This window comes from Trichosurus vulpecula, chromosome 5 (genome assembly GCF_011100635.1).
Source record: "Trichosurus vulpecula isolate mTriVul1 chromosome 5, mTriVul1.pri, whole genome shotgun sequence".
Classification (NCBI taxonomy): Eukaryota; Metazoa; Chordata; class Mammalia; order Diprotodontia; family Phalangeridae; genus Trichosurus; species Trichosurus vulpecula.
In genome coordinates, this window is record NC_050577.1 from 20,339,145 (window position 1) to 20,366,858 (window position 27,714).

The 27,714-nt window shown below is 46.5% G+C and overlaps 1 protein-coding gene across 3 annotated transcripts in view; it reads right to left on the reverse strand.

The window, feature by feature from the left end:
* The window catches only part of CPVL (carboxypeptidase vitellogenic like), a 122,435-nt gene extending 95,373 nt beyond the window's left edge, over positions 1-27,062 (reverse strand). Inside the window, exons 1-2 of one of the 3 annotated variants that reach the window (XM_036761487.1) lie at positions 26,921-27,062; positions 12,414-12,593 (exon numbers count right to left, since the gene is read on the reverse strand). In XM_036761487.1, coding sequence (XP_036617382.1) covers positions 12,414-12,593; position 26,921 — 181 coding nt within the window. In that variant the 5' untranslated portion in view covers positions 26,922-27,062. Of the gene's footprint in view, positions 1-12,413; positions 12,594-26,916 lie in introns of all 3 variants that reach the window. The other 2 variants (XM_036761489.1, XM_036761488.1) reach the window with 2 other exon arrangements.
* Between the last annotated feature and the right edge of the window lie 652 nt (positions 27,063-27,714).

The window sequence follows — 27,714 nt, forward strand, 5'->3', positions numbered from 1 at the left end:
TCTGCGGTCCCTTCAGCTCTACACCTACGAGTGGAGGCTCAGCTGGAGTGTAGGAAGCTAAACGCAGACCCTCGCCAGCCCGGTCACGACTCTCTAACCAAGGCTCTTTGTGCTTAGGAATCAGTCGTTTGGACAGCTCGGCGGGACCTTCTAGTCTAATCCTTTCATTTTACAAATGAGTAAACTGAGGCCCAGAGGAATGATCTCATTGTGGACAGAGCTGAGACAAGAACCTGGGTCCCTTCGAGTCTCGGCTGACATTCGTTCCCCTGAGCCTCAGCTCCAGCTAAGAGGCCTACTGACAGCAGCCTGTGACGTGGGGCCTGAGGGTGGTAAGGGTGCCGGGGAAGGCTCTCACCCTCACAACTAGAGCTCGCTTTTATGTGGCACTTTAATGTGTGCCTGTCCTCTCATTTGATCGTCACAGCCGCCTTGTAAAGTAGGTGCTGGTATGATCACTCCCACGTTACAGGTGAGTAAACTGAGGCAGACTGGCGGAATTTGAACTTGGGTCTTCACGATTCCTGCACTCTGTTTACTTCACGGCTTTGCTATCCGATGTCCTGGCGGAGCTGTCCGCTCACCCACGCGGGGACACCCTCCAGGCATATCCAGGCCAACCTATCCGGAGGGACTCCTGTCCTCCCAGGAATCCACCCCAGGGGGACAGGGAGGGGTCCCATCCGGTCACCTTATGGCCTCCCTCTCATTTCTGGAGGACATCCTCTACCCTACTTCTCTGGCCTCCTTCCTCCTTGGCAATATGCAGCAACCTGCCTAGGCCTCCCCCAGACTCAGGGGTCCAACCTCACTTCTATTCTGTGAAGAGGCCAAAGCCCCTTCAGAAGGCAAGCCTCTCTAAGACCTGAGTCTGAGCTGCTTTAAGTAGATAATCCACTGGGAGGGGGAGGACGGAGGAGCTGGACTGCCAGCGATCAGCAGGAAGCTGCGGCCCTTTCCCATGAACGATGGAAGAGGAATTCAAAAAGGCCGGCAGGGCCTGGTCAGGTCAGACCTGGGTTTGAATCTTGTCTCAGACACTATGAGGCAAAAGCCCCTTCCCCTCTCACTCTGCTCTGAGTAAAACGCAAATAATATCACGGGGTTGTATTAAAAGTGAAATAAAATAATAAATGCAAAAGGCACTTTATAAGCCTTAAGGGGTAACAAGGTTTTCCTAGAGCAGGGGTGGGGACCCTGGGTCCTCAAGTGCCACCCTTTGAATCCAAACTTCGAAGAGCAAATCCCCTTCATAAAAGGACTCAGTCAAAAGGCCGCACCCAAGGACCTAGGAGGACTCGTATGGCCTCGGCCCGCAGGTTCCCCACTCCTGGCCTAGAGAGCTGGAAACCTACAATGAACCAGGCCCTGAATTAAGGCATGAACAGCAACAGCCAGAAATGTCAGCATCCTCCCCAGCCGGCTCCCAAACCCCAGACAATCCCATGTACTTTGGACAGAGAATTCCCTGCCCCTTACTCCCTACTGCCCAACCCTGGGAGCAGGAAGGAAAGAGGCTCAAGTTTGGTGGCTTTTTAATAATGATGAAACATAGACAGGGACCTGCACTACTCCCTCCTCCTTTCTACTATCATGCAGACCTTGAGCTTCTGCGGTAATCTGCATCTTGTAATGAGCGGGGCATCGCCCCCTTGTAGACAAGACCCAGTGGTTCTGCCCATTTGTCAGGCGCCGTCATTTCTCACCGGCCCCTACTGCTGACCCTGACCCTTTTTCCCAGAGAAGACATCTTCCAGGGCTGAGCAGAATTTAAACCACACACAAAGATTCACATTATGCTCGTTTTGACTCGTCCCTATCATTAATTTGGTCTGAGGAAGAAGGAAGAAAGAAGACAGGAGAAGTAAAGACCGAAGAACAAAGGAAAGGAAAGGCTGGGGAGATTATGGAAGGGAGAGACCCAATAACCCTAACAATAATAACTGATACAGAGTTCCAAAGATTGCAAGGTGCTTCCTTTAAGCTTCATAACACCGCTATGGGGGCGTTTCTGGAGGTGTTGTTATTCACGTTTTACAGAGGGGGAGACTTGGGCTCAGTTCTGTTGACTAGTCCAAGGACACACAACCGGACGGCAGAGAAAGATGCAAAAAGGCAACATGGAAAGAGGAATCTAGAAACTAGGGGTAATAAAACTTAAGGTTTATAGGACAGTTAGAGTTTATATGCAGTCCGGTGGTACAGTGGATAGAGCAGAGAACTTGGAAATGCGGACTTAGAAATGTGAATTCAAAACCGGCCTGAGACTTTACCAGCCGAGTGACCCTAGGTAAGTCCCTTAACCCCTCTGTGCCTCAGTTTCCCCATCTGTCAAATGGCAATAATAATGGCACCTACCATATGGGGTTGTAAGGAAAAATGAGTTAACATATATGAACCTTACAACGCTACATCAGTGCTAGCTGTTGTCAAGACAAGTTAACCAGCAGTTCCCCAGTACGCAAACCCCTATTTTGTTTCTGGTTCCTCTCTATACCAGTGAAATTACAGGTCCTCTCTCTATCCCTATTTTTGCTACAACAAAAGCAGTGGCTATAAGGACTATATGTAGTAGTCTATATATACATGTATAAAAATATATTTATATATAATAGTCCTTATAGTCTCTCTCTATATATGTATGTATATATGTGTGTGTGTGTGTGTGTGTGTGTGTGTGTGTGTGTGTGTGTGTGTGTATGTATTTATTGTTAAACCTGAAAGTTTGGTTGAAGGAGGCAAACCAGCTAGGTGATAGAAAAATCCATGTTGTTTATTATTTTCCCTTAAAGCATAGCTAAGCTAGCTTACTTGTACATAGAAGGAGTCAGAGCATAAGCTCTGGCTGTCTGAACAAAGGAATGAGAAAACTTACATACATGATTTTAGCAGACCCAGCAAGCCTGTGTTACCTCACTTTTATGACCCCCATGTATGTTTAACCATGATACAAAAAGAGGAGTTTCCTTAATGGAATAGGTTTGTAAAGACAAGAGTGTTGACAAAGGTCAGTTAAAGTGTATAGCCATAGAATATTAAGTGAGGTGTTCCTCTTAATGGCTAACAGGGGAAAGACTGTCCTTAGGTCAGTCTGATCTGGCCTTGTTGACAGAGGTAAGGGTATTTCCTGAGCAAACTTTTAGAGAACAAAGAAGCCCAGGTTCTGGATCTTCTTCCAGTTACTCATTAATTCAGGTTCTGGGTCTGGTTGAAATTAAAAATGCTACAAAATGGTATAAAATGTTCCACTATATACATACACACACACACACACACACACACACACACACACACACACACACACACATATATATATAGAGACTATAAGGACTTTTTCTAGCAGCGAAAGAGTAGAAACAATGAAGATGCCCATCAATTGCTAAAACCAGTTGTGGTCCACACGAGTGATGGAAAATTACGGTAACATAAGAAAAAACAAATACAGTGAATAAGAAGAAGTCTGGGAACATATATGAACCAAGGAAGCAGAACCAGGAAAAGCAATGTGCACAATGGCCACTCCCGTAGAAATGGGGGGAAGGGCAAGACCCAAATTATCTACTGTTTGCTATGGAAATAGAATGACCCCAAAGAAGACAGAAGAGGAAGGACTTAAGCCCCTTCCCCCCACCTTGATTCTTTGAAGAAGTGAAGAACTCTGGGTACAGAATGCTGCACATCAAGCCTGACTTTTACAAATCATTGGCTAGTGTTGTAGAAATGTTTGATTTTCTTCTCTGTTAGAAAGGATGGCCTTCTGGGAAGAGGGGAGAGGGATACGGTGGAAGATGCAGCTCATTAAGCTATTAATTACAATTTGCTTTTTTAAAAGTGCCGCTCTGAGTGTTCTTGTAAGGTCCTGCCCTGTCATTGACCTCCCCAGAATCTTTTTTGGGGGGAGGGGGAGGAAGGGGGGAGGGAGAAAAGCTTAAAAAAAACAAACAAAAATAAAATCTCACGGTTTTCAAAGCACCAGGGCAGACAATGATCTCAATGCTAACAGTTCAAGGTCAGGTCTTTAGATTCTGGGGAGCAGCTCCAAAAACAGCCAAGGTTGCTTGAGTCAGCCCAGAGTCAAGTCCAGATTCTAGTCTGCTGTCCAGGTAAGCCATCCTTTCCAGGAAATCAAAGCTAGTGATTCATGTTTCCTGTTCTTTGGATTTCTGTAGCTCAACATGTGCTGCTCATGGCACTGATAGCTTCCTGTCCTGTATGTGAGCCATCTGGGCAAGGGTCTTATCTCACTTAGGAGATCAAAAGCTTCCCAGAGGGAGAAAAGGGGGAAGAGAGGGAGGGCCATATGTGGCTTCTCCCTGTATCCCCAACAGCTCCTTACAGAGAACCAGGTGATGGTGGTGGTAGTGGTTGTTGTTCAGTCGTATCCAATTCTTCGTGACCCCACTAAGGATTTTCTTGGCAAAGATACAGGAGTGGCTTGTCACTTCCTTTTATAGCTCATTTTACAGATGAAGAAACTGAGGCAAACAGGGCTAAGTGATTTGACCAGGGTCTCACAGCTAGTAAGTGTCTGAGGTCAGATCTGAATTCAGTAAAATGAGTCTGTCTGACTCCAGTGCACCACCTGGCTGCCCTAGAGAGGCCGGCACAAAACACGTGCTGGAGATAGATTTGTTGAAAAATTAAAGAATCATTGAATCTATGAATGAAGACAAACATGGCAGCCAAGTTAGAGCTCCCTGATCCCCTCCTAGCAGCTTCCTGACCTACAAAATGAAGGAGTTGTATGCAGTGACCTCTGAGATGCACTTCCCTCCCCCAGGCTCCCTTCTGTATGATGCTTTAAGGTCCTACAAATACTTTCCTCCTAGCAACCCCACAGGGTAAATCATGTTTAAAAAGCAAAACAAACAAAAAACAGAAGTAGGCTAAACCAGGAAAATAGTGATGTAAATATGATTTTGTTGATTTTACAGCCGTGAAAACTGAGCCTCTGAGAGGTTTGGTGATCTGCCCACAATCACGCTGCTGGTAAATGTCTGAGGCAGCTCTCCTGCCTCCAAGCCTGTCTCTCTGTCTGCTCTGCCATGTTAACAAACCTTGTGTATACAGGGTCTATCTCTAGGAATTCCATTGGATGTCATTGACCTCATGTTTGAAAGATGAAATTTCTTTCCAATAATTGAGTGGCAGAAGCACCACCGAAGCCAGAATGGACAGAGCTGTGATGGCGGGGGGGGGGGGGGGGGGGGAGGAGCGGAGGGAGTTGTAACAGAACCTGGAGTTCAGTCTGGCTCTGATACTTATTACATATGTGATCTCAGGGAAATCATTTCTCTGGGCTCAGTTTTCTCACGTGGAAAATGAGGGCACAATAGGTGCCTGGCACATAGTAGGTACTTAATAAATGCTTGATGGATGTATGAAGATATTGATAGTAGCAGCCTCCAAATGGAAAACTAAGGGGGGGTCTCTACCAGTTGAGGAAAGGCTGAACAAGCTATGGCATATACATGGAATGGAATCTTGTAGAGATGATGAAAAGGACAGTTTCAGAGGAAATTGGGAAGACTTAAGAATTGATACAGAATGGAATGAGAAGAACTAAGAAGAGTTTGTAAAATGACAATTTTTTAAAGAAAAACAACCCTGAAAACCTTCAGAACTCTGATCAATGCAATAATCCACAGGTTCAGAGGACAAGATAAAACTTGTCACCTAACTCCTACCAGAGAAGCGATGGACTTAAAATGGAGAAAGAGATCTACATTTGTGGATGTGGCCAGCTTGGGAATTTGTTTTGTGGGACTATGCATATTTGTTAGGAGGGTTTTTTCTTTTAAAAAAAATTGTTCAATGGGGGAGAGAAGAGGGCAGTGGAAGGGGAAAACTATAAATGCTTGTAAAAGTAAATACATTTAAAAATAAAATGACAGGGTTAGACTAGCTGATGTCTGAGGTCAGACCTTTGACTAGGAATTCTTGTGCCAGGGGCCAGTTCCATTGGGGGTAGAACACAGAGGACACTTTATGTCAGATGAGGTTATACTGGGAATCTAGAGCCAACTCCTAAAGCATAGCAGCAGTGTCCTTGTTCTCCATCTTCCAACCTGAGGAGGAAATGGGAAGTGGATGTATTGAGGGGATGGGGGTGAAAGAGATGGGCACTGGCAGAAGGGAACAAGCTTTGAGGGTGATCATAAGGAGCCTTGGAAAGGACCCCACTTCTGACACTTGCTAAGTATGGGACCATGGGAAAGTCACCCAACATTTTTGCTCCTCTTCTGTAAAAATGAGTGGTAGAGTAGGTAGCCTGTTAGGTCCTTTTCAGCGCTTTGACTTCAAGGCATGGGGACAGTTACCTGGAGAACCAATGGAGAGCATAGGGAGTGGGTCCTTTCGATATCTGGACCCTGGGCAAGTCATTTCACCCTGTTTGCCTCAGTTTCCTCATCTGTAAGATGAGCTGAAAAAGGAAATGGTGAACCACTCCAGTATCTCTGCCAAGGAAACCCAAAATAGGGTCATGGAGAGTTAGACATGCCTGAAAACTCAACAACAACAACACCTTTGTTCAAAGCTCCAGTTGCCCCACCCTAGTTATAGCTGTTAAAGTCCTTTCCAGAAGTCTCCTGACCTGCCAAATAAGGAAGTTGGACCTGACCTCCCAGCTCCACGTCTTTGACATCCTATAAAGCTCAGCCTCCTGGATTCTGCTACTGGAATGCAGCAAACCCAAACACCAACTGACCCAGTTTATCTCTTCTCTTAGAATCATGATTCATTTGTGGATATGTGGATACCTTACACTCCCATCACCTCTCATTGTACTGACTACTCCAACCAACGGCTTCACCATCCACGGTCTGCCAAAAGACTGTGGTACAATCAAAGTGGTGGGGCGTAGGAGCACTGAGCTCCTAACTGGCAGTGTCCTTCAGAGACACGGATGCCTTTGTCAACAGCGATGAACAATACACCAAAATCCACCGTCCAGAAGAACAGGGAAATGGAACGGATCATTTACTCCAGTTTGTAGAGTTTGCCAAAATGTCACAGTGTTGGCAAACATATGAAAATCAGCCGTGTCTGTTTTGTTTCTGTAAGTACATTTAATACTGCTGCCTCATAGAAACCTAACAAACAATTATAATTACATAAAAACTAAGCCTGATACATAGAGAAAGGGGGGAAGGATGGTGGGGAGAGGGAGAAGAAGACTCGTCTTCCTGTGAAAGCTTGTCTATCACTGAAGCTTGCTCTCTCTGCTGCTCTGAGACTCAGTGGGACTGGAGATCTGACACACTCAATAAACAAAAGGGATTTGGAGTTAGGCACTGACCATCTGTCCAGATCTTCCTCAACTTTCCAGGCTGCCATTGAATAAAATTATCCTTAATTATGCTGTCAAGATTTCATTTCCATACCCAGATGTGCCAGATCTGGAAAGAGGAATTTAAAATTCTGTTGGCAGAATGTGACCTCATGGTGTGATTTACCAAGTGACCCTGCCTTAGGTTTCAGAATCTAAATGTCATAATTCAGAGCTGTGATGAGATGTCCATCAAGCTGAGAACCAGAAGGATAGAGGAGAAAACTTAGATGCTCTGGGGACCTTTACTGAGCTACTGTTAATCCCAGAAACTCTGTGATCTATTGAGAAGCTGTCAGAGTGCTGCAGGGACAAGGCTGGAGTAGAATTCCAGTGCATTACTTCCAATGACCTCCTACACTTTCACCCTTTGTTTGGTCTCTAGGGCATACACCCTCCCTTCCCTGAATCTGGACCTTTGTTTATACCATTCCTATGACCTTCTCCTCCTCTGAGATTATCTAAATCTTATCGAAGTTCAAAGCCTAACTTCTAGGAAATCTTCCCTTACTACCTTATTAAAAAAAAACAAAAAAAAAACTTTATTCAATTTTTTTGTTTTTTTCACCTCATGAAAAGATGTGGCTTTTGTCATCCCCATACCAAGAGAATCAAACTGTCCTTCATGACAAAGAAAGCCAGTTAAGCAAAAAGAAATGTATGGGGACTGTGTCTGATAACATTCTGCCTCTGTAGCCCCTCCCCTGTCCCTGCCTCTCTACCAAGATGAGAGAGGTCTTCCCCTTCTGCTTAGCCTAGGCTGTTCTCCCCCTCCTCTGAGTTCCCCTGAACTTACTGGTTGAAGTACACAATTTAATACTTTGTTATAAATGGTCTCATTTCCTAGTTCCTTCATGTGCATAAGTTTTATACTACCACACAGGACAGCTGCTATAAACCCATCACCTAAGAGTAAGATGAATCATCGATCATACCCCCTTCTCTGGAATAGAACTGCTGTTCATGCACATGAGTAGGATAGCCTCAGAGCCTTAGAAACTTTTTAAACTTCTTTTATTCAAAAGCGTCAGATAAAGCAAAAACTAGACAGGCTGAAGATGCATCTAAAATTTGCATATGGAAATTCACAAATCTTACCGAGAGGCATTTGAGTAAAGATCAAAGTGATGGAGGGTGGAGACTACAGGCTGCCCGGTCAACCGGCAGGAACCAGATAACGACCAGATCGACCAGATCGCAGAGATGTGTTGAGGGTCTTGGATTTCACATTCAGATTGTAAGCTCCTTGAGGGCAAATTCTTTTTTGTATTCCCAGCACTTAGCACAGTGCCTGGCATATTGTAGGTGCTTAATAAATGTTTATCGAATGAATGAATGTAAAGTCTTGCACTGGGGTCCAAAAATACCAGTGCAAGTACGGATGCAGATGTCAGAAGAATGGGATGCTTTGCCAGTTTGGGGCAGAGAGGAGCCCAGGTGGCCTGCCATTCAGAGAGTAGAAGCAGCTGAGGAATGAATGGAGGAAGTGTTTGTCATCAACGGGGTTGTTTTGAGATATTCCAGGAAGTAGCCCACTGAGCCCCATGTCATTATTTGTGTGAAGCCTGGGACAATAAATAATCTGGACACCTGAGAGTATTTGGACAGTGTGAAAAGACTCCATGTGGGAAAGGAATTTGGGAGGTGCCATCGCCACCCTGTCAAGAGGCGAAGTATCCTCTTTCTCTTTGGGGTGTTCACAATGTTAATGCCAATCTGAGTCATGCCCCAAGAGGCTATTACGCCTACACACGGTGCACACCCATACAAGGAGTAAGTCCCAATGATGCTGTAATGTCAGATCCAGTTTTATGTTCTTTGTCTGAATCTCATCAGCCGAGCGTCCACACGCCAGGGACATCACTGGGCCACCTACCAGGGGAATTGTGGTTACCCAGCATTTCAGCAAAGTCAGTGTGTTAGTGGTAAGCTATGGTAGCTTGTGAAAAAAAAAAGCCAAGTGACCAAAGACATTATTATCATTATTATTATTATTATTAATAGCAATAATAGCTAATATTTCTGCATTATTTTAAGATTTGCAAAACACTTTATATTTTTCTATTATTTCTTTTCTAACCCACCTGATCCTCACAACAGCCCTGGGAGGTAGGTGCTACTTACTCTGAAGAAACTGAAGCAAACAGAGGTAAAGGGACTTGCCCAAGGTCACCCATCTAGTAAGGGTCAGAAGCAGGATTTGAACTCAGGTCTTCCTCACTTCAGGCTCAGCATTCTACCCACTGTGCCACCTGGCTGCCCCAACGTGTGCACTGGGTCTACTACATGGGAGGTGATGATTCCACCATCCTTTGCCCCAGTTAGACCACAAATGGAACACTGTGCCTAGGTCTGAGCATTCTATTTTAGAATGCACATGGACGTGGGTCAAGGGGTCAGTAGTAAGAAGCAAGAAAGGCTGAAGACTCATAGATGCAAAGGACTGATACCCATATGCCACTAAGACGTCCTCCAAGAATGGAGTGGAAAGGAACCTGGCCCAGCAAGCAGGCATGGGATAGGAGCACACACATGCGCATACACACGCCATGATCTAGAGCACTACCTCAGCCCCACACTCTAAAAAGGATTTGGTATGCTGGGAGGGCAAGGAGAATGGTGACCAACCCATACCAAATGAGAATCTCTTCACACATTACGGATGCGTGAACTGAGGCAAAGAGGGTTAAGTGACTTACCCAGGGTCACACAACCAGTAGGTATCTGAGGCCAGAGGTTACACTTAGAGAAGAAGACTGAGCTGGGACACGAGAGTAGCTTCAAGGCAGTGAGGGGCAGTGGAAAGTGCTTCAAACTTGAGGTCATGGGATATGAGTTCAAATCTTGGCCCGGTCAGACCCATTTGATTTTGACACTTGACTTTATGATCTCTGAGTTCCCTAATGACTCAAAGTCCTATGAACCCAAGAATCTGATGGACTGTCCAGGGCAGGAAGGCCTAGACGTGTTCTTTCTGCTGAGCCCCAGAAGACAAGGCCGGGAGCCGTGGGCAGAAACTGGGAAGGAACCCACACTCACACATGGCGATGCCAGCAAATTTGGGCTGGTATTTTTTTGGTTGTATTTAATGTGTATTTATATACAAATCTTAAAAATGAGATGCTTCCCTGACACTCAGAAATTTCACTGCTTTTCTGTTGGCTGCACAAGCAGCCAGATTGAAAAGAGAGCATTATCACCGAAGGACACAGCATTTCAATGCACTTTCAGACATTAAATAAATCTGTTCCCTAAAATGCCAATTTAGAAGAAAACTACTCATGACCATAAAAGGTTTCTGCCTGTCTGATGACGCTACGGAGCAGATCCGCTGAGCCGTGACTGAGTGACCCCAACTTTAAGGAATTCAGTTCATCTCTAAGAGGAAAGACACTAGATAGTCTCAACCTCCTTCATCTGTCTCAAGAGTTTGCTGTCAGTCAGTCAGTCAATAAACATTTATGAAGCACCTACTGCATGCCAGGCACTGGGGATACAAAAAGAGGCAAAAGACAGTCCCTGCCCTCAAGGTGGGGCAGTTAGGTGGCTCCGTAGTGCATAGAACACTGGGCCTGGAGTCAGGAGGACCTGAGCTCAAATCCATCCTCAGATGCATATTAGCTGTGTGACCCCGGGTAAGTCACTTAACTGTTTGCCTCAGTTTCCTCATCTGTAAAATGAGCCGGGGAAGGAAACGGCAAACCAGTCCAGTATATTTGCCAAGAAAACCCCAAATGGGCTCACGGAGAGTCAGATATAACTGAAATAACTGAATGACAACAAAACCCTCAAGGAGCTTCCAATCTAGTGGGAGAGACAACAAGCGAGCCACATACAAACAAATCTACAGGACAGGTTGGAGACAATGAACAGGGCGAAGGCATCAGAGGCTTCCTGTGGAGGGCCAGGGAGGGCAGTGGTCAGACCAGAGGGGGGAGCGTGTTCCAGGCGTGGGGGACAGCCAGAGACAATGCCTGGAACCTAGAGACGGGAGGTCTTGTCTGTGGAAAAGCCAGGAGGTCAGCGTCACCGGAGCCAAGGGCACGGTGTAAGAAGACTGGAAAGGCAGGAGGGGCTAGGTTATGAAGGGCTTTGAATGCCAAGCGCAGCACTTTGTATTTGATTCTGGAGACCGCAGGGAGCCACCAGAGTGTGCTGATTGGAGGAATGAGCGGCATCGTTGGACCTGTGCTTTAGTACAATCACCATGATGTCTGAATGGGGGGTAGACCGAAGTGGGGAGAGACTTGAGGCGGGCAGATCCCAGCAGCTACGACAGCAGTCCAGGGATAGAGTGAGGAGGGTCTGCGTCACGGTGGAGGCAGAGTCAGAGGAGAGAAGGGAGAGAGCAGAGGGGACATCAACGGGTCTTGGCAACAGCTTGGACATGGGGCGGGGGGGAGTGAGGAGGCCAGGATGACCCCTGGGTTCACTGGAGGTCAAGAAGCAAGATGAGGAAACTGAGGCCCAGAGAAGGAAGCGGCTCGCCCAAGAGCGCCCAGCAAGGCAGCGGAGGAGGCCACAGAGGGTATAGATGACCCATGCAGCTTCTCACTCAGAAATTACAATTATAATAATGCCTTCCTTGTATGCAGCATTTCAGGGTTTGCAAAGCACTTTGCAGACTTTATCTTATTTAATCCTCACTACCACCCTGGGAAATAGGTGCTATTATGAGTCCCATTTCACAGATGAGGACATAGAGGCAGACGTGGATGGCATGCCTGAGGTAGCATTTGAATCCAGGTCTTACTGGCCCCACATGCGCCACCTCACAACCCAATTGCCTCGTATTACTTGGCATTGATTTTGAATTTGCTTTTCTGTGCTTCCTCTTTGTCTCTGTATCACCCGGACCTTACCCTACAGATGGCAGTAAGTCCCTTAATGAGCATTCACATCTAAAGTAAAGATTAATGAGTCCAAAATACGAAGTTTGTTCTTCTCCACACACGCTGGGCCAGAGTTGATAAAAGTCACCCAAGCCGGAGGAACCGTCAGCAGCTTTGAGGACCAGGATGTGGGGGCGGGGGGGAGACAGGGAGGGGAGGGCAGGGGCGCGGAGTGGAAGGTGGGGACTTACCTTCCTGAATTTTTCCACTTTTGATGTAAGGCGTGAGGAACAGCGGCCGTCCTGGGTCTCCACCAGTCGGGCTACAAACACGAAAATTTCTGTACAAGGAGCGGAAAATGCCGTCACTGGGCTCCACGGTCAGCAGGACCAACAAGACAGTCACCTTCCACATCTTGCCAATAACTCCCACTAGAAGGAAAAGTCACAAAAAAATCACTCAGCTCTCTCGCTGTCCACAGGGTGCCCTCCTGACCACATTCATGATCAGCACACCTCAAGGTTCATACACAAACACAGAGGCAGGCACACACATACACACATACACACACACACACACACACACACACACACAAACACGTCACCTCCATGACAAGAACCCTGTGCAGCCAGCAGCACAAATATGATAATCCACACTTTATAGATGAGTAACTGATGCTCCAATAATCTCAGTGTTGACAGACTCAGAGTCTTGGAGGCAGATTTCAAACCCAGATCTTCTAACTCCAGGTCAAGGAAACACTTCATTCATTCATAGGACCATAGGCATCCAAGTGGATGTCATCCAGTTTAAACCCCTTCATTTCTGACCTGAGAAACCTGAGGCCCAGAGACCCTGTATGACTAGCAGGGAGCAAAGTCAGAATTTGAACCCAGGTGCTAAGTTTATTTCCAAATGCTTCTCATACCAAGTGCTGGGAGAGTTGCCCTTGAGTCCCCATACCATTGACACTAATAGTTAGGAAGATGGAAGACCTTCATGTTTAGAAAGGTTTTTCCTTACAACAAGCCTAAATTCAGCTCATTGAAAATTCTACCCACTGCCCCCAGTTCTTCCTTCTGTGAACACATAAAATGCTTCTAATACCCCTTGACTGGCACAGTAGAAAGCCCAATGAATTTAGAGTCAGAGCACATGGTTAAGAATCCTGGCTCTGCCACCCACACAGATCTACATGATGCAACAATCTCTTCCTCCCTGATGGACAGACAGGAGGTAGCACAGAAATACAGCCCGGCACTGTAGCCACAGGATCCTTGGCCGAACATTGGAACGGGGGGCTATGTGTGTGTGTGGGGGGGGAAGGGATATTTCATTAGTAGAAATGACATGAAAGTCCCAATTCCCACTTTGCCGTTTGCTCGAAGGACTCCAGGGGCCTTTCCACTGGCCTCGCAGCTAAGATCTCTTTGAGGAGTCTCCCTTATTAGAAGGGGAGCTCTCTGGAGTGAGGACTGTCTTGTTCTCTTCTATTCCTGGTCTCCACGGTGGTCCAGGTGCTCTCTTTCCTCCTCAAATGATCACGTGCGCACTCATCACAAGTTATATCTCCCCAGTAGAACGTGAGCATTGTCCCATGTTCCTAATCCTCATTTACAGCAGGTCATAGAGCAGGAAGGTACCCTGGGGGCCCCTGAGTCCAGCCCTCTTCACTTTACAGAGGACGAACAGAGAAGAAAACCTGCCCAGGGTCATACCGATAGAATGTGTGTCAGGTGAGATTTGAACCTCCATGGCCCATCCACTCTCCCACATTGCCTTCCATGCTTGATAACTCCACGTTGGATTGGATTGGAAATATAATCCACATACTATGATCTTAAAATCAAACCACATTCATGAACCCAAGGAAAGGAAAGGGAGAAGCAGAGGCTGGAGTCCTTTCAGGCACTCACTCTCTGGGCCTTGGGATGCTCATCTCTACAAAGAAGGGGTTGGGCTCAGTTGTCTCTGAGGTCCCATCCAGCTCACACTGTCCAGGAAGCTGGGCAGACCACAGCACCTCAGATGCCAGGGTGGAAAAAGGAACATGCATTTATGCTAACGCCCAGGTCCCTTTCTGCTGCACAGTCCTTTAAATGTCAAATCATTAAATGATGTGAAAATGCAAAAAATGTATAAAAATCAACGAGCCCCACACACTTCTTACATCATTCCTTTGACGGAATATAAAAACGTTGGCTTAATTTAAACAAGTGAAAATGTCTTTCAGCGCCATTTCCCCAATAGGATAAAAGTTCATAACTGTGATTTGATGGAATATCTGATCGCCACAAGCATTTCTCTTATGGTTAGCATAATATAATTTCCTGTATTTAATACAAACAAGCCCAACTAAATATAGAGAGTGGTTAAGAAATATTTTGTACTGTCAGTGTCTATAATAGTGGAGAAAATGATGCTGGAAAATCAAACCAGACTCCCAGAAGCTTGGGACCAACAAGTGTCTAAGGCTCTGGAAAATAAAGACTTTTTTAAAATATATTTTTACATGATACGGAACTTGTTAACCTAATGTTTGACTAGAACAGCGGCTTTTTCAGGGAAAGGAAAGAACCAACCTCCGGGCGAACAGCTTTAGATGAAAGATATATCTGTGCTGTAAGAGAGTGAAGGAGGAAATGCTTCAGGAAGTGAGTTTTCCTGAGGGGGAAAAGCAGACACCCATCAGGACCTGTATTTTTCAGTCTTCACTCTACAAACCTCAAGGTCTTTTTAATGGAGGCCATTAATATTTAAATAACTAGGGAGGTTACAGCCCCCTCCTGGTAATCAGAGGCGGACTCAAGGAGAGGAAGAGAAAGGCGAGCCCAAATGACCTGGATTTAATTGGCAGGAACGGAATAAAGAGAAGCCAGAGCTGCTCCAACGTCGGCACTATCGCCAACATTTGATCAGGGAGCTATGAAAGAGAAGCATCCCTTGTCGGTGAATTACAGCAGCCTGAGCTCACTTCCTACCTCTTACAGAACCTGTCTTCCCATGTCTTATGGGACCCAGTTCTGGAAGGCTGTGGACCCAGTCCACAAGCTCTGGCAAATCCTACCAAGTCGGGACGGCATTGAGGACATTCCTAATGAAGGATGGGGCTGTCTACCTTGGGAAGGCCGGTCTAATCAAGCACAGAGAGGTTCATCCCCAGGAGGCCAGCTACTGGGGAATAAATTCTTTGGCCATGGCAATCCATGAAATAAAGGAAAATACAAAAGGCAGAGATGGTGTCAGAGAAGTAGAAAGTGGGACAGAGGATGCTGAGAATCTTATACTTTCTAGATTATCAACAAACCTTAGCTGTTGGCACTCTAAATGTGAGATCTTTGTTCAATGATCAAGGAATGGGCAAAGGGCTGGAGAAAATGAATCCCATCTATCCTGACATTCTAACTATAAATGGAACCAGAGGATGGAAGGACAAATCGCAAGTGCTCCTTGGAGAGGCAAATGAAGGGGCCCATAAGGTCACAGATACCAGCCAGTCAGTCAATTAACATGTGTCAAGCACCTACTATGTGCCAAGTACCTACTATGTGCCATATTAAGCAGCTACTACTGTGCTAAGCACTGGGGAATACAAAAAGAGGAGAAAGCCATTCCCTCTCCTCAAGGAGCTTACAATCTAAAGGGGGAGAAAACATGCAAATACATCTGCACAAGCAAGCTATAGACAAGAGAAATAGGAAATAATTGGGATAGGGAAGGCTCTAGAATTAGCCGAAGTTGGGAAAAGCTTATTGTAGAACAGACTATCCAACTTTTGGCCCTGTTTGGGTTTGGCACCATTGCTATAGAAGGTGGAATTTTAGTTGGTACAAGTCCCAGGGAGGTCAGAAGCCAGGGTGGAGGACAGAGAGCATTCCAGGCATGGGGGTCAGCCAGAGAGACTGCCTGGAGCCCAGAGAAGGAGGGTCTTGTTCATAGAAAAGCCAAGAGACCAGGGGCACCGGATCCAAGAGGACATGTGGGAGAATAAGGGGTAAGTAGACTGGAAGGGAGGAGGGGGATGGTATGGAAGGCCAAACAGAGCATTTTGTACTTCATCCTGGAGACAGTAGGGAGCCACTGGAATTTACTTATTTTGTATTTGTTTAGAAAATCTTTTTATTTTCTTATTTAATATTTAAATTGTAGTATTTAAGTTTAAAATAAATTAATTTTAAAAATTAAAAAAAATTTCAGAAGTCATTGGACTTGGTAAGTAGCCACATGGCCATAAATGAAACAGATTATATTTAACCAGTTAGGAAACCACATGTTATGGCATCTGGGTGGCATCACATTGCACAGAGTGCTAGGCCTGGTGTCAGGAAGACCTGAGTTCAAATCTAGCCTCAGACACTGTCTGTGGGATCCTGGGCAAGACCCTTAACCTCTGTCTACCACAGTTTCCTTCTCTGTAAGATGGGCATAATGATAGCACCTGCCACCCAGGGTTGTGGTGAGGCTCAGATGAGATATTTGTGAAGCGCCTTGTAAACTTTAAAAGATCTCTTAAAATCATCCTTCACGTAATTATCTGTGAACAGTCAGACCACCAGCTTATCAAAGTGCAAAATTAATACAAGACCAGAAGGAAGAACTAAAGCAATACAGTATACGGCTAAAACGGCTCCCGCCTTACCAAAAACAAGTTATGCCAATCAACAGGACGTGCACGTATGAAAGGAGAGTGACACCAACTACAAGGATTCCACGCACACGTTTAACTGCTATAAATTCACTGCTGCAGCAAGGAGGCTAAAAATGCGCAGGTCAGCAAACACCTGGCTTTGTGCCCAGCAAAGGCACGTGGTGACCCAGAGCAGCCCTGATCTGAAAGAGACACTTGTGGGTCGGATCTTCCGAGAAAGGAGTGTGGGAATTTGTAAACAAAATCACTTTGAAAAAGCAGAGAGAAGCAGGAGAGGGTAAAATCCATTTAAAGACAGCTCAGGAAGAGATCCAAGGAAACAAAGTCAACCCAAGGAGCGCGACAAGTGGACAAAACACCAGAGATCGGCAGATACTTTTTTTTTAAACATACACTTTCGACCATTAAGGACAGTGAATCCAAAGCACGTGGATTCTAATCATCTCAGATGAGATAATAACTGTAAAGTGCTTAGCACAGGGCTTGGCCCAGAGCAAGAGCTGTATAAATGTTAGTCATTATTATTCTTAATTGGTATTATTAACATCACTCGGCAGTTGGGCTTCTAGACAACAGAATTCACTTTGAGACGGCAAAGTTAAGAAATGAGGCTGGACACGATCAAGGGCACACAGAGAAGGCTGGGCTGGAGATGACAGATGGGAGGGGCTCGAGGGATTGAATCTCCGGGAATCTGAAAGAAGGTGTCATACTTAAGACATGAGGGAAAAGAAATCTCGTACAGCAAGACCATTCCCAAAAGGCAGCGGGCTCTCTGGAGAAACAGATCATTGGAAACGAAAGCTGTGAAAACAAAAGATACGTATATGTGTGTACGTATATACCTACATGTCTGTCTATAATATATAATAGATATAGATATAGGTGTGTGCGTATTTGTGGGCTCATAGATATACATATATATTTGTGCGTGTATATATACTCATATATATTTAGATATATTCATACATAAATTTCAGCAGGCTAATAAGGGCATTTGTTTTACTTGTTTGTAACAGTGATTTTGATTTTCCTTCTCAATGAGGAGGTGAAGGTGGGAGGGAGAAAAGGTGGATTTTCACTGACTGAAAAAAAGGGAAATTTTAATTTAAAAAATAATCACCGCTAGCATTTATACAGCTCATCGAGGCACGCAGAGTGCTTTACAAATGTCATCTCATTCTATCCTCACAACAACACTGGGAGAGAGGTGCCCGGTGTCACGTCCATTTTACAGACGAGGAAACTGAAGCAAACAGAGGTTAAGTGACTTCCCCAGAACTGGGTAACTAGCAAGTGTCTAAGGAACGATTCAAACTCTTTGCACGTTGTAAGAACTCTGAAAATGTTTGCCAATTGAGCGACCTAGAAATAAGGTAGGAGGGAAGAGAAAAGGCATTTATTAAGTGCTTACTATGTGGCAACACACATAATTGTTTTACAATTATTATCTCATCCCATCCTCACAATAACCCTGGGAGTTAAGTACTATTATTATGCCCATCTTACAGATGGGGAAACTGAGGCAGCAAATGTTAAGCGATTTGCTCAATGCCACACAGCTAGTAAATGTTTGAGGATGGATTTGAACTCAAGTCACTTGGACTGCAGGTTCACATGGAAATGGAAGGAGCACTCACTGCCCCTTGAGTCAAAGGCTCTGAGTTCAGATCCCAGCTCTGATGCTTACTACCCACCTGTGTGACTTTAGGCAATTCATTTGTTCTCCCTACACCCCACTTCTGAATCTATAAAATGAGAGGGTTGTATTGAATGAGCTCTGAAGCCTTCAGCTCTAAATCTACAACCCTGAGCCCAAAGTCCCCGTAGCTCTTCTGAAAATGACGGGGCTGGACTAGGTGCTCCCTTACAGCTTCTAAATCTATGCTCCTCCTCCTCCTTTTCCTCCTCTTCCTCCTCCCCCTCCTCCTCCTCTTCCTCTTCCTCCTCCTTTTCCTCTTCCTCCCTGCCTCTTCCTCCTTTTCCTCTCCCTGCTCCTCTCACTGCTCCTCCTCTTCCTTTTCTTCCTCTTCCTCCTCCTCCTCTCCCTGCTCCTCTCACTCCTCTTCCTCCTCCTTTCCTCCTCCTCCTCCTTTCCTCCTCCTCCTCCTCCTTTTCCTCCTCTTCCTCCTCCTCCATCATTCAAAGCATCCTCTGTCCCACCCCCAGCCCAATCGTTGAAGCAGCAGACGTCTGGGCTGGCCAATGGCACTTTCTGATTCACAACCATCCGTAGATAAGATCCAGGTGAAGAATCCATCTAGTCCCTGAAATGCCAAATGTCCACCGCACCCCACAGAAAGGGCAGTGAATGAGGCCACATCTGATTCAGCTGAATTGGACAAGCACCTGCCAGCACCTGCCACATGCAGAGAACATGGCCCTAGGCAGCCGCCCGAGGTAGAGGGCTCTAGGAGGCAAAGGGGCAGCTCTGAGAATCGCAGAGAACAAGGACAGCATCTGGTTCTGATGAATCTTTGTAGCTTTTCCAGCTCTGAGCACACGTCTTGACCCACAGTAAGTGCCCAATAAAGTGCCAAATGAATGAATTAATTGACTAATTAAAATGGCCTCAAGGGTGGAATCGATGAGATTTTGAAAACCAGGTGTTCTGGTCCTGGGAGATTTCTTCGGCCCTGGATAACTCCTCCTCCAGCCCCATTTTAAAATGCTTTGCTCTCTTTAGTTCTGTTCTGCAGGCCCCCTGAGGCAGAGGCTGGATGCCAGGAAACAATTCCTAAGAAGTAAAGCTGTCCCCAAATGGAAGGGGGCTGATTGTGGGGTTCCCTCCACCCAAAGGTCTTCAGGCAGAAGCTGGAGGATCACTCCTTAGGGAAGCTGTAATGGGAGAGTTCTTGTCCAGATAGGGACTGTTCAAGAAGGCCACCAAGAGTCTATCTGGGATCTAGGACTCCTGCTACAAAAGCCTTTGTGACATTGGGAGACCTTTGGGGGCCATGGTCTTGTCGGCTGGACAATGCTCACACCATTCCAAACCAAAGAGAATCTACTCCACCTTCTCAAAGACACCAGGAGGAAATTCCAGCCTTCTCTACACTTCATCATCGAGAAATCTCTCCCATCCTACTGCACATGGCACCATTTTACAAATCTCTTTGGGCCATTGCTAAGGAAAAGAAGAGCAAATTCTTGAGCTCTGCAGGTATTTGCAGCCCTCAATTAGTTCATTCCTCAGAATTCTCCTCCTAAAGAATCTGAGGTTTAGAGCTGCCAGGAACCAGGGTTAGCCCGCCTCTCTCTACGCATCAGGAAAATGGACGCTCAGAGAGGTTACCCAGCTGATGTTTGAGTTGTCTTCCTGACTCCAGCTCCAGTGTTCTACCCTATACCCTCTATACTAGGCTGCCTTGTTTCTTCATTTTCCCCCCAGGGACCTTCATTCCATGCACCTAAATCTCTCAGGGGTACTCTTTTAAACACTCTCCAAAATCCCCCCCAAATCTCCTTTAATCCTGACCCTCAGAACAGACACACTGTCTGGTGCAGGGGTGGGGAACCTGCAGCCTCAAGGCCACAAGTGGCCCTCCAGGTTCTCAAGTGTGGCCCTTTGCCTGAATCTAAACTTCATAGAACAAATCCCCCTAATAAAAGAATTTGTTCCATAAAACTTGGACTCAGTCAAAAGGCTGCACCTAAGGGCCTAGAAGGCCTCAAGGCCATAGGTTCCCTGCCCCTGGTCCAGTGATTCTGAGCAGTCGAATGGCAATGAGCATAGAGGTGGGGACAATTTCCTACATCTCAGGCTCATGATTGTTTCTATGGCAACAGCACAGAAACCACACCATTACTTATTAACATTCAGGGTGCTCACCACTAGGATCACTAGCTCTTTCTCACCTGGTCTTCCTGGTTCCATTTTCTTCCTTAACCGTATTGCTTATTTTCACTGACAGTCAGTTTGCATGCTGATAATCTTTTGTCAATTATTCACCACATCATTTTGAGTCTATTCATGTCCTCCAAGATTTGGGGGACCCCTCCCCCAATTTGTGTTCTCTCTCCTACCCTATTTTTCCTGACCTGAACTTTATTGCTAAATTTCTTCTATGATTGACCTGCACTGAGCTCTTTGTTAGTCCTCAAACACCATCCTCTCTTTGCACTGGCTCCTCCATGCCTACAACGCTCTCCCTTCTTGACTTTTTCTAATAGAATCTACGGCCTCCTTCAAGGCTCTGCTCAAATGCTGTCTTTGGCAGAAAGGGTGGCTCCGTGGCCCAGTGGATAGGGCACTGGGCCTGGAGTCAGGAAGACCTGAGTTCAAATCTGGCCTCAGGCGCTTACTAGCTGTTTGACCTTGGGCAAGTCACTTCACCCTGTTTGCCTCAGTTCCTCATCTGTAAAATGAACTAGGCAAGGAAATGGCAAACCACTCCAGTATCTCCACCAAGAAAACCCCAAATGGGGTGGAGAGAAGTTGGATATGACTGAAAACAATAAAAGGGAAAGTCCTCCAGATGCTAAAGCTTTTCTATCTGCAATCACCATCTATATATTCCCTCAATGTCCACTTCAAGAAGGGAGGACAAACAACAACACATTTACTTGTTTGCCTCTCCGCCACCCCACCCTCCCTTAAAATGTCAGCTCCTGGAGGGCAGGGGCTCTTTTGGCTTTTCTTTGTAAGTCCAGCACTTAGCACAGAGTAGGCATTTAATAAATACTTATTGAGTGACTGGGGAGGGTCAAAGGAGAGAGAGTAGAGGGGGAGAAAAGAAAGAAAGAGAGGAGAGGAGAGGAGGGGAGAAGAAGAGGAGAGAAAGGGAGGGGAGGGGAGGGGAGGAGGGGAGGGGGGGGAAGAGAGGGGAGGAGGGGAGGGGAGAGGAGATACCTCAAGTGGCCAAATATAAAAATAAGGAAGAAAATGAAGGGAGGGAGATAAGACACAAAGAAAGAGGAGACACGAAACTACAGACAGTTGAACTCCGGGTATTATTATTACTATTAGCAATAATAATATATCTAGCTCTTACATAGTATGTTAGGATTTGCAAAGCACTTCACATATGTTCTCTTATTTGATTTTCACAATAATCCCAGAAGGTAAGTGCTTTTATTATCCTCATTTTACAAATGAAGAAAATAAGGCTGAAAGATTAAGTGATTAAATCAGCTGATATATGTCTGAAGCAGGATTTAAACTGGGAGTCTTCCTGACTCCCCATCTTATTGCCCTGATTAATCAAAACAATCAAATTCATTCCAGAGAAATGAAGAAAAGAGACCTCCCCTTCCTCTCAGGAGAGAGGTGGTGGACTACAGCTGCAGAATGTGGGATACTCTGTCAAAAAGAATGGCTGTGTCTGCTGATTGTTTAAATGTCTTTGTTTATGCAAAGGGTCTAATAACGTGGGGGGTGGGGCAGTTAAAAGGAAAATGATAGTGATATAAAAGAAAATGCAACAGTGTTTTGTTTCATTTCCTTACTAAATAAAATTAATCCAAACAAACAAGAAGCTGGAGGGGCATTCGGCAGCCCTAGGGATTAGCTTTCCAGTGGGGGATGTTTGCCTTTGGAACCCAGGAGCAGGGCACAGGAACTCCAGCCCTGTCATTAGCTGCGATCTGGGGTGGGGGAGGGGACACCTCCAGGGCCCTCATTTCCTCATTCCTAAAATGGGGTTCAAGGTGCCCTCCAGCTAAGAGGCAGGGATGCCCAAGAATCACGAGGTTAACCAGCATGGGAGAAGAGGGTGTCCAGCTGATCTTCAACAATAGCCAGGTCACTCGGGCTGCCCAGCTAAAGGGCTGCCCCTAGGAATGTCTGCCCTGGTTCTGGGGACAGGAACAAGCCCTACAGGTCAGTGATTCTTTCACCCCGTGAAAAACCTGAGCCAGCTTTCACTTGGGGCAGACACTTCAAAGCCGTTTCCTATTACACTGGGTTTGGCTAAGACAGCTAACTTTGCAGCAGAGCCAGAAGCCAGGAAGAGACAGACACACAGAGAGAGGCAGAGAGAGACAGAGGCAAACAGAGAAAGAGACAGAGACAGACAGAGAGAGAAAGAGACATAGATGGGGGAAGAAGAGGAGGAAAGAAGGCGGGGGGGGGGGGGGGGGGCGGGGAAGAAGAGAAGGAGGGAGGGAGAGACAGACAGACAGATAGACAGACAACCCACCCAGCCTCCTGGACCCTGAGAAGGCATGAGAATTTTCAGAATTATTTTGGGAGTTGGAGGTGTTCTTCCTCATTGCTTTAAAGAGGGTTTCCTGGTGTTTCTTCCCATCCCAGGGAGCTCTGGGTCCCCATGTCTCAGTAAGACCCAGCCCGCAGAGCCTACTGTCATCTGAGGGGTTACAACCATCTCAAGAGGAAGTCCCAGCAGCTGAGGTTTTCATTCTCAGACCTTTGCTATGGCTTCCAATGTCCTCTGATATTAACTTAAATACTAATTATGGGGTTTAGAATTGTTTCCTAACAGGTTTTCTCTTGCTTAACTGTCGCCTTCTCTTGCCACATCCCTCTTTAAGGGAGGCGAGGTGGAAAGTGCATGGGACCTAGATTTGAATCCCAGACCTCACACATGGGTGGTCTAGGGAAAGCCACTTCACCTCAGTTTCCTCATCTGTAAAACAGGGAGGCTGGACTAGGTGGCCTTGAAAGTCCCTCCAGTCTTAAATCAATGATCCTGTGTGTGACTTCGGACATGTCACTAACCTCTCTGGGCCTCAGTTTCCACACCTGTAAAATGAGGGAGTTGGGCTAGGCTCTCACTCTCAGATTCTATGAATACCCTGAGCTCCCAAGAAGGACCCCAGGGGTTAATGCTTTGTTGACCTTTTTTTAATCGACCATCTAGTCCGTATTCCTGTTTTAGACACAAGTCTGACAAGCTTCAATATGTGGTTTCTCCAGCCTCCAGCTGCAAACTGAAAAAAAGGCCTGGGAGAGGCCACAGCAAGAAGCGTCTGCTGGGCCCCTGAAAATAAGGAAGGAGACTAGCAAGCTACAGACCAACCCCAGCCCCACCCCCACCCTGCCATGCAAGCACTTTCAAAACCATAGAGGTCTGGGTCCACTTGGTAGAAAGGCAGGTCAGGATCCCTTCACCTGTCAGTCATAGTCAGTAAGTCTATCAGAGCCCACCATGGGCCAGGATCTGTGCTGAGAGCTGGGGTACAGAGATAGGCCCCAAACTGTCCCTGCCTTTGAGGATTCACAGTCCAGTAGGACTGCTCCATACGAACAAGATATGAACAGAATGAATTGGAGATCATCAATGCAGGGAAGACCCTCACTGCTTTCCTCATCTTTAAATTGGGGAGGAGGGGAGTCAAAGTCAACTTGTCTTCCCTAAACATGTGATCATCTGACTCTACTGGGCCATGTTGAGTGTGGAAGCCAGAGAGCCAGCCTGGGAGGACCAGAAGACTTGGCTCTGACATTCCCTCCACAGCCCCTCTGCTTAATAATAATATTTAATAATAGTAATTATAGTTATGGTGGTGATACAATAATAACAACATGTGAACAATGGTAGAAATACCTGAGGATTTGCCTTGTGACCTCTACAACAGAGATGCCATCGATCCATGACTTAATAAAGGCTCCAGAGTGTGCTGGGGCCCAGAGTCACACAGGCATGAAGTGTCAGAGCAGGGATTCAAAGTTCCTGACTCTCCCCACGTTGTTCTGAGCTCAATCAGGGACAATCCTAGGAGCCCAGAGCTGGAAGAAATCTTAAAGCTCTAATACAGAATACCCCACCCCCACCTCCATTTTATACATGAGAAAACCGAGGCTCGAAGAACATGGAGGGCCTTGGGACTTCAGAATTGATGACTTCCTTGGGTCTCCTTTCTCATTCTCAGGCTGCCAGCTGTCATTTCTTAGACCAAGCCATCTCTGAACTAAGGAAATGTAATTACACACACACACACACACACACACACACACACACACACACACGTGTTTATATATACACATATGTGTGTATTTATGTACAGATACAAACACATACAGGAATCAGGAAGACTCATTCTCATGAGTTCTAATCCTACCTCAGACACTTACTGTGTGACCCTGGGCAAGTAACTTAACCGTGTTTGCCTCAGTTTCCTCATCTGTAAAATGAGCTGGAGAAGGAAATGGCAAAATGATGGGTCACTAATGATACACCCCTAAAAGGCCCTGGCCTTTCCCACTAAAAGTACCAATTTTATCCTCATTAAATGCTCAGATTCTTAAAACCTGGCTGGCTTGTGTCACAAATAGCGCAGACTCACTAGGAATCTCGCCCACCCCAACCTGTGTCTTAATAAACTACTTGGACTGAAAGAAGGCTCAAGTGGTCGAATTCTTTCCAGGCAGACCTACCCTGTACCCTTGCATTTCAAGATTCCCAAGACCTCTAGACCACAACAAAACCACTGCAGTATCCTTGCCAAGAATGCCTCAAATGGGATCACAAAGAGTCATGCATGATTAAAACAACTAAACAATAATGAATGAACCCTGGATCTAGGACTCCATGAATTTATTTTCCTATCTGTTATCTCATCTGGTCCTCTTGGTAGCCCTATGAGTGGGAGAGAGTTCTGTGAGTCTTGGTTTGCTTGGACAAACTCCCTCCCAAGACTATTGCTTTGCAAATGTGAGGGGAAGGCTGTAACAGAGATCACAGACAGACAGACAGCAGATGGGGTGCCCACTCCCACCTCAGATGTCTCTTCTGGCATCAGAAGGACAATCCCAGGTGACGATCTCTCAAAGTAGACCATAAATTGGTGCAATCATATGATCATAGATTTAAAGGTGAAAGACTTTTAGAGGTCCTCAAGGCCAGCCCCCTCATTTTTGCTCATTTTACATATAAAGAAACTGAGGCACAGAGCAATTGAAGCAGGTTCTTTCCCATCTTCCTCTGTGACTGCATCCACTGCCGAAACCTGACTGACTTCAAGTCTCCTCTCACTGCTGGATCCTGAGAAAGACTGGCCCCTATTCCTTCCCAGGTCGTATGCTCCCTTACCCAGTGTGCTCTGTCAGGGTCCTTTCACTACCATTATTCATCTGTAGCACTCAGTCTGTCAGGAGATGGAGGAAAATCTGACCTGGAGAGTTTGGGGAGGCTTCCTTTTTTTTTTTTTTTTTGAGACCTTAAGAAGCACAGATTTAGAGCCACAAGGCGTCTTGAGAGATCACCTAGCCCAACTTCATCCCGGGGAAACTGAGGTCCAGAGAGGGAGAAGTGACTTATCCAAAGTCACATGGAAAGTAGGAGAGCAGGCATCTAAGCCCAGATTCTATGACCTCAAGGCCTGGCTTATTTCTTCCATTATTCTAAGCTGTCTTCCTCAGGGAGAAGAATGTGAGATTTAAAGCTAGAATAAAACCTCAAAGTGCTTCTTCCCCATTTTACAGCTGAGTAAGCTAAGACACCAGGCCAGCTAGGTGAAGGTTATAGAACACTGGGCCTGAAGTCCAGAAGACCTGAGTTCAACACTGACCTCAGACACTTCCTAGTTGTGTGACCCTGAGCAAGTCACTTCACCCTGTCTGCCTCAGTTTCCTCATCTATCAAACGAGCTGGAGAAAGAAATGGCCAACCACTCCAGGATCTTTGCCAAGAAAACCCCGAGTAGGGCCAGGAAAACTGAAATGACTGAACAGCACCAAAAGCCTAAGCACAGAAATGTTAAGTGACTCGCCCTGGGCTAGGAGAAGATCCGAAGTCAAAAAGGAAAGGGCTTTGCCAGCACAGGGTAAAGTGGGAATGGGGGCGCAGAAAAAAAACAACATATTCTTGACTAAGAATACAAAATCCTGCAAAGTAATTGGGGGTGGCAGGGAGAAGCTCCCTTTGGGGGAAGGGGGGCGATTGACCTAGCCTTGGGGAGGGTCCGCAGCTCCGCCTGCCCCAAGCCACTCTCCAGCAGACACCAGGCACATCAGTCTCCCCCAAGACCCCTGCGAAATCTCCCCAAGGGAGACGCTGGTTCGGCGCGTACTCCTAGTGGGAGCTCCCTGGGCCTAGCCCCAGGGCCCAGATCCCTGATCCCCGCACCCCGATACCCTGGGGCCAAAGAGCCCGGAGGGGGAAAGTAGCCCATCAGCCCGGGGATCTCAGAGCAGCGGCACTCACTCACTGGAAGGCTCACCCCTCCGTTTCTCCTACAGGCACAGGTGCGGGCCGGCTGTGCTCTCGCCGGTGCAGTCGATCCCTCCCAGCCTGCTTCAGGAGAGACTTGGTCGGTCTCTCTGACGCGGGCTGGCCAGGCTGGGGCTCGGCCTGGGCTGGGACTGCAGGGGTGAAGTAACATCCTCTGGCGTGCATCACCCAATCACGAGGAGGAGGAGGGGCTGGAGGAGGATCCATTGAGCTTTCCAAAGGTCCTCTTTGACTCCCTCTCAGGTGATCCCAGCTGTGTCCTGCAAAATTCCTTCCCTGCCTTCCTAACCCCATGTTCTCCTCCACCTTCGCAGCTGAGGAGCCAGCGGGGCCAGGTCAATCTCCCTGTATCGCCACCCCAATGGAGCTTCTCCCTGCCACCCCCAATTACTTCGCCATTCTTTTGTGTTGAGTTGGTCATGAATATGTTGTTTCTTCTCCCCACCCACACCGCCCCGCCCCCCCCCCCCACTCCCGTGGCAGTAAAACCTGTTTCATTTTTGACTTGGGAACCTCAACACCCAGCACCCCACCTGTGCACACAATGGGAGTTTATTACTAAAAGCTTACTGAATTGAATTACCATTTAGGTCCAGATAGGCCTTTTTTTGTTAATGGGATTGTCAACCGTAATAATAGTATCAGATGTTTATATATCAATCAATAAACAAGACTTAGGCACCTTCTTTGTGCCTGGCACTGTGCGGGGTGCTGAGGATTCAGAGACAAAAATAAAGCAGTCCTTGTAGTCAGAGAGTTTACATCTTTGTA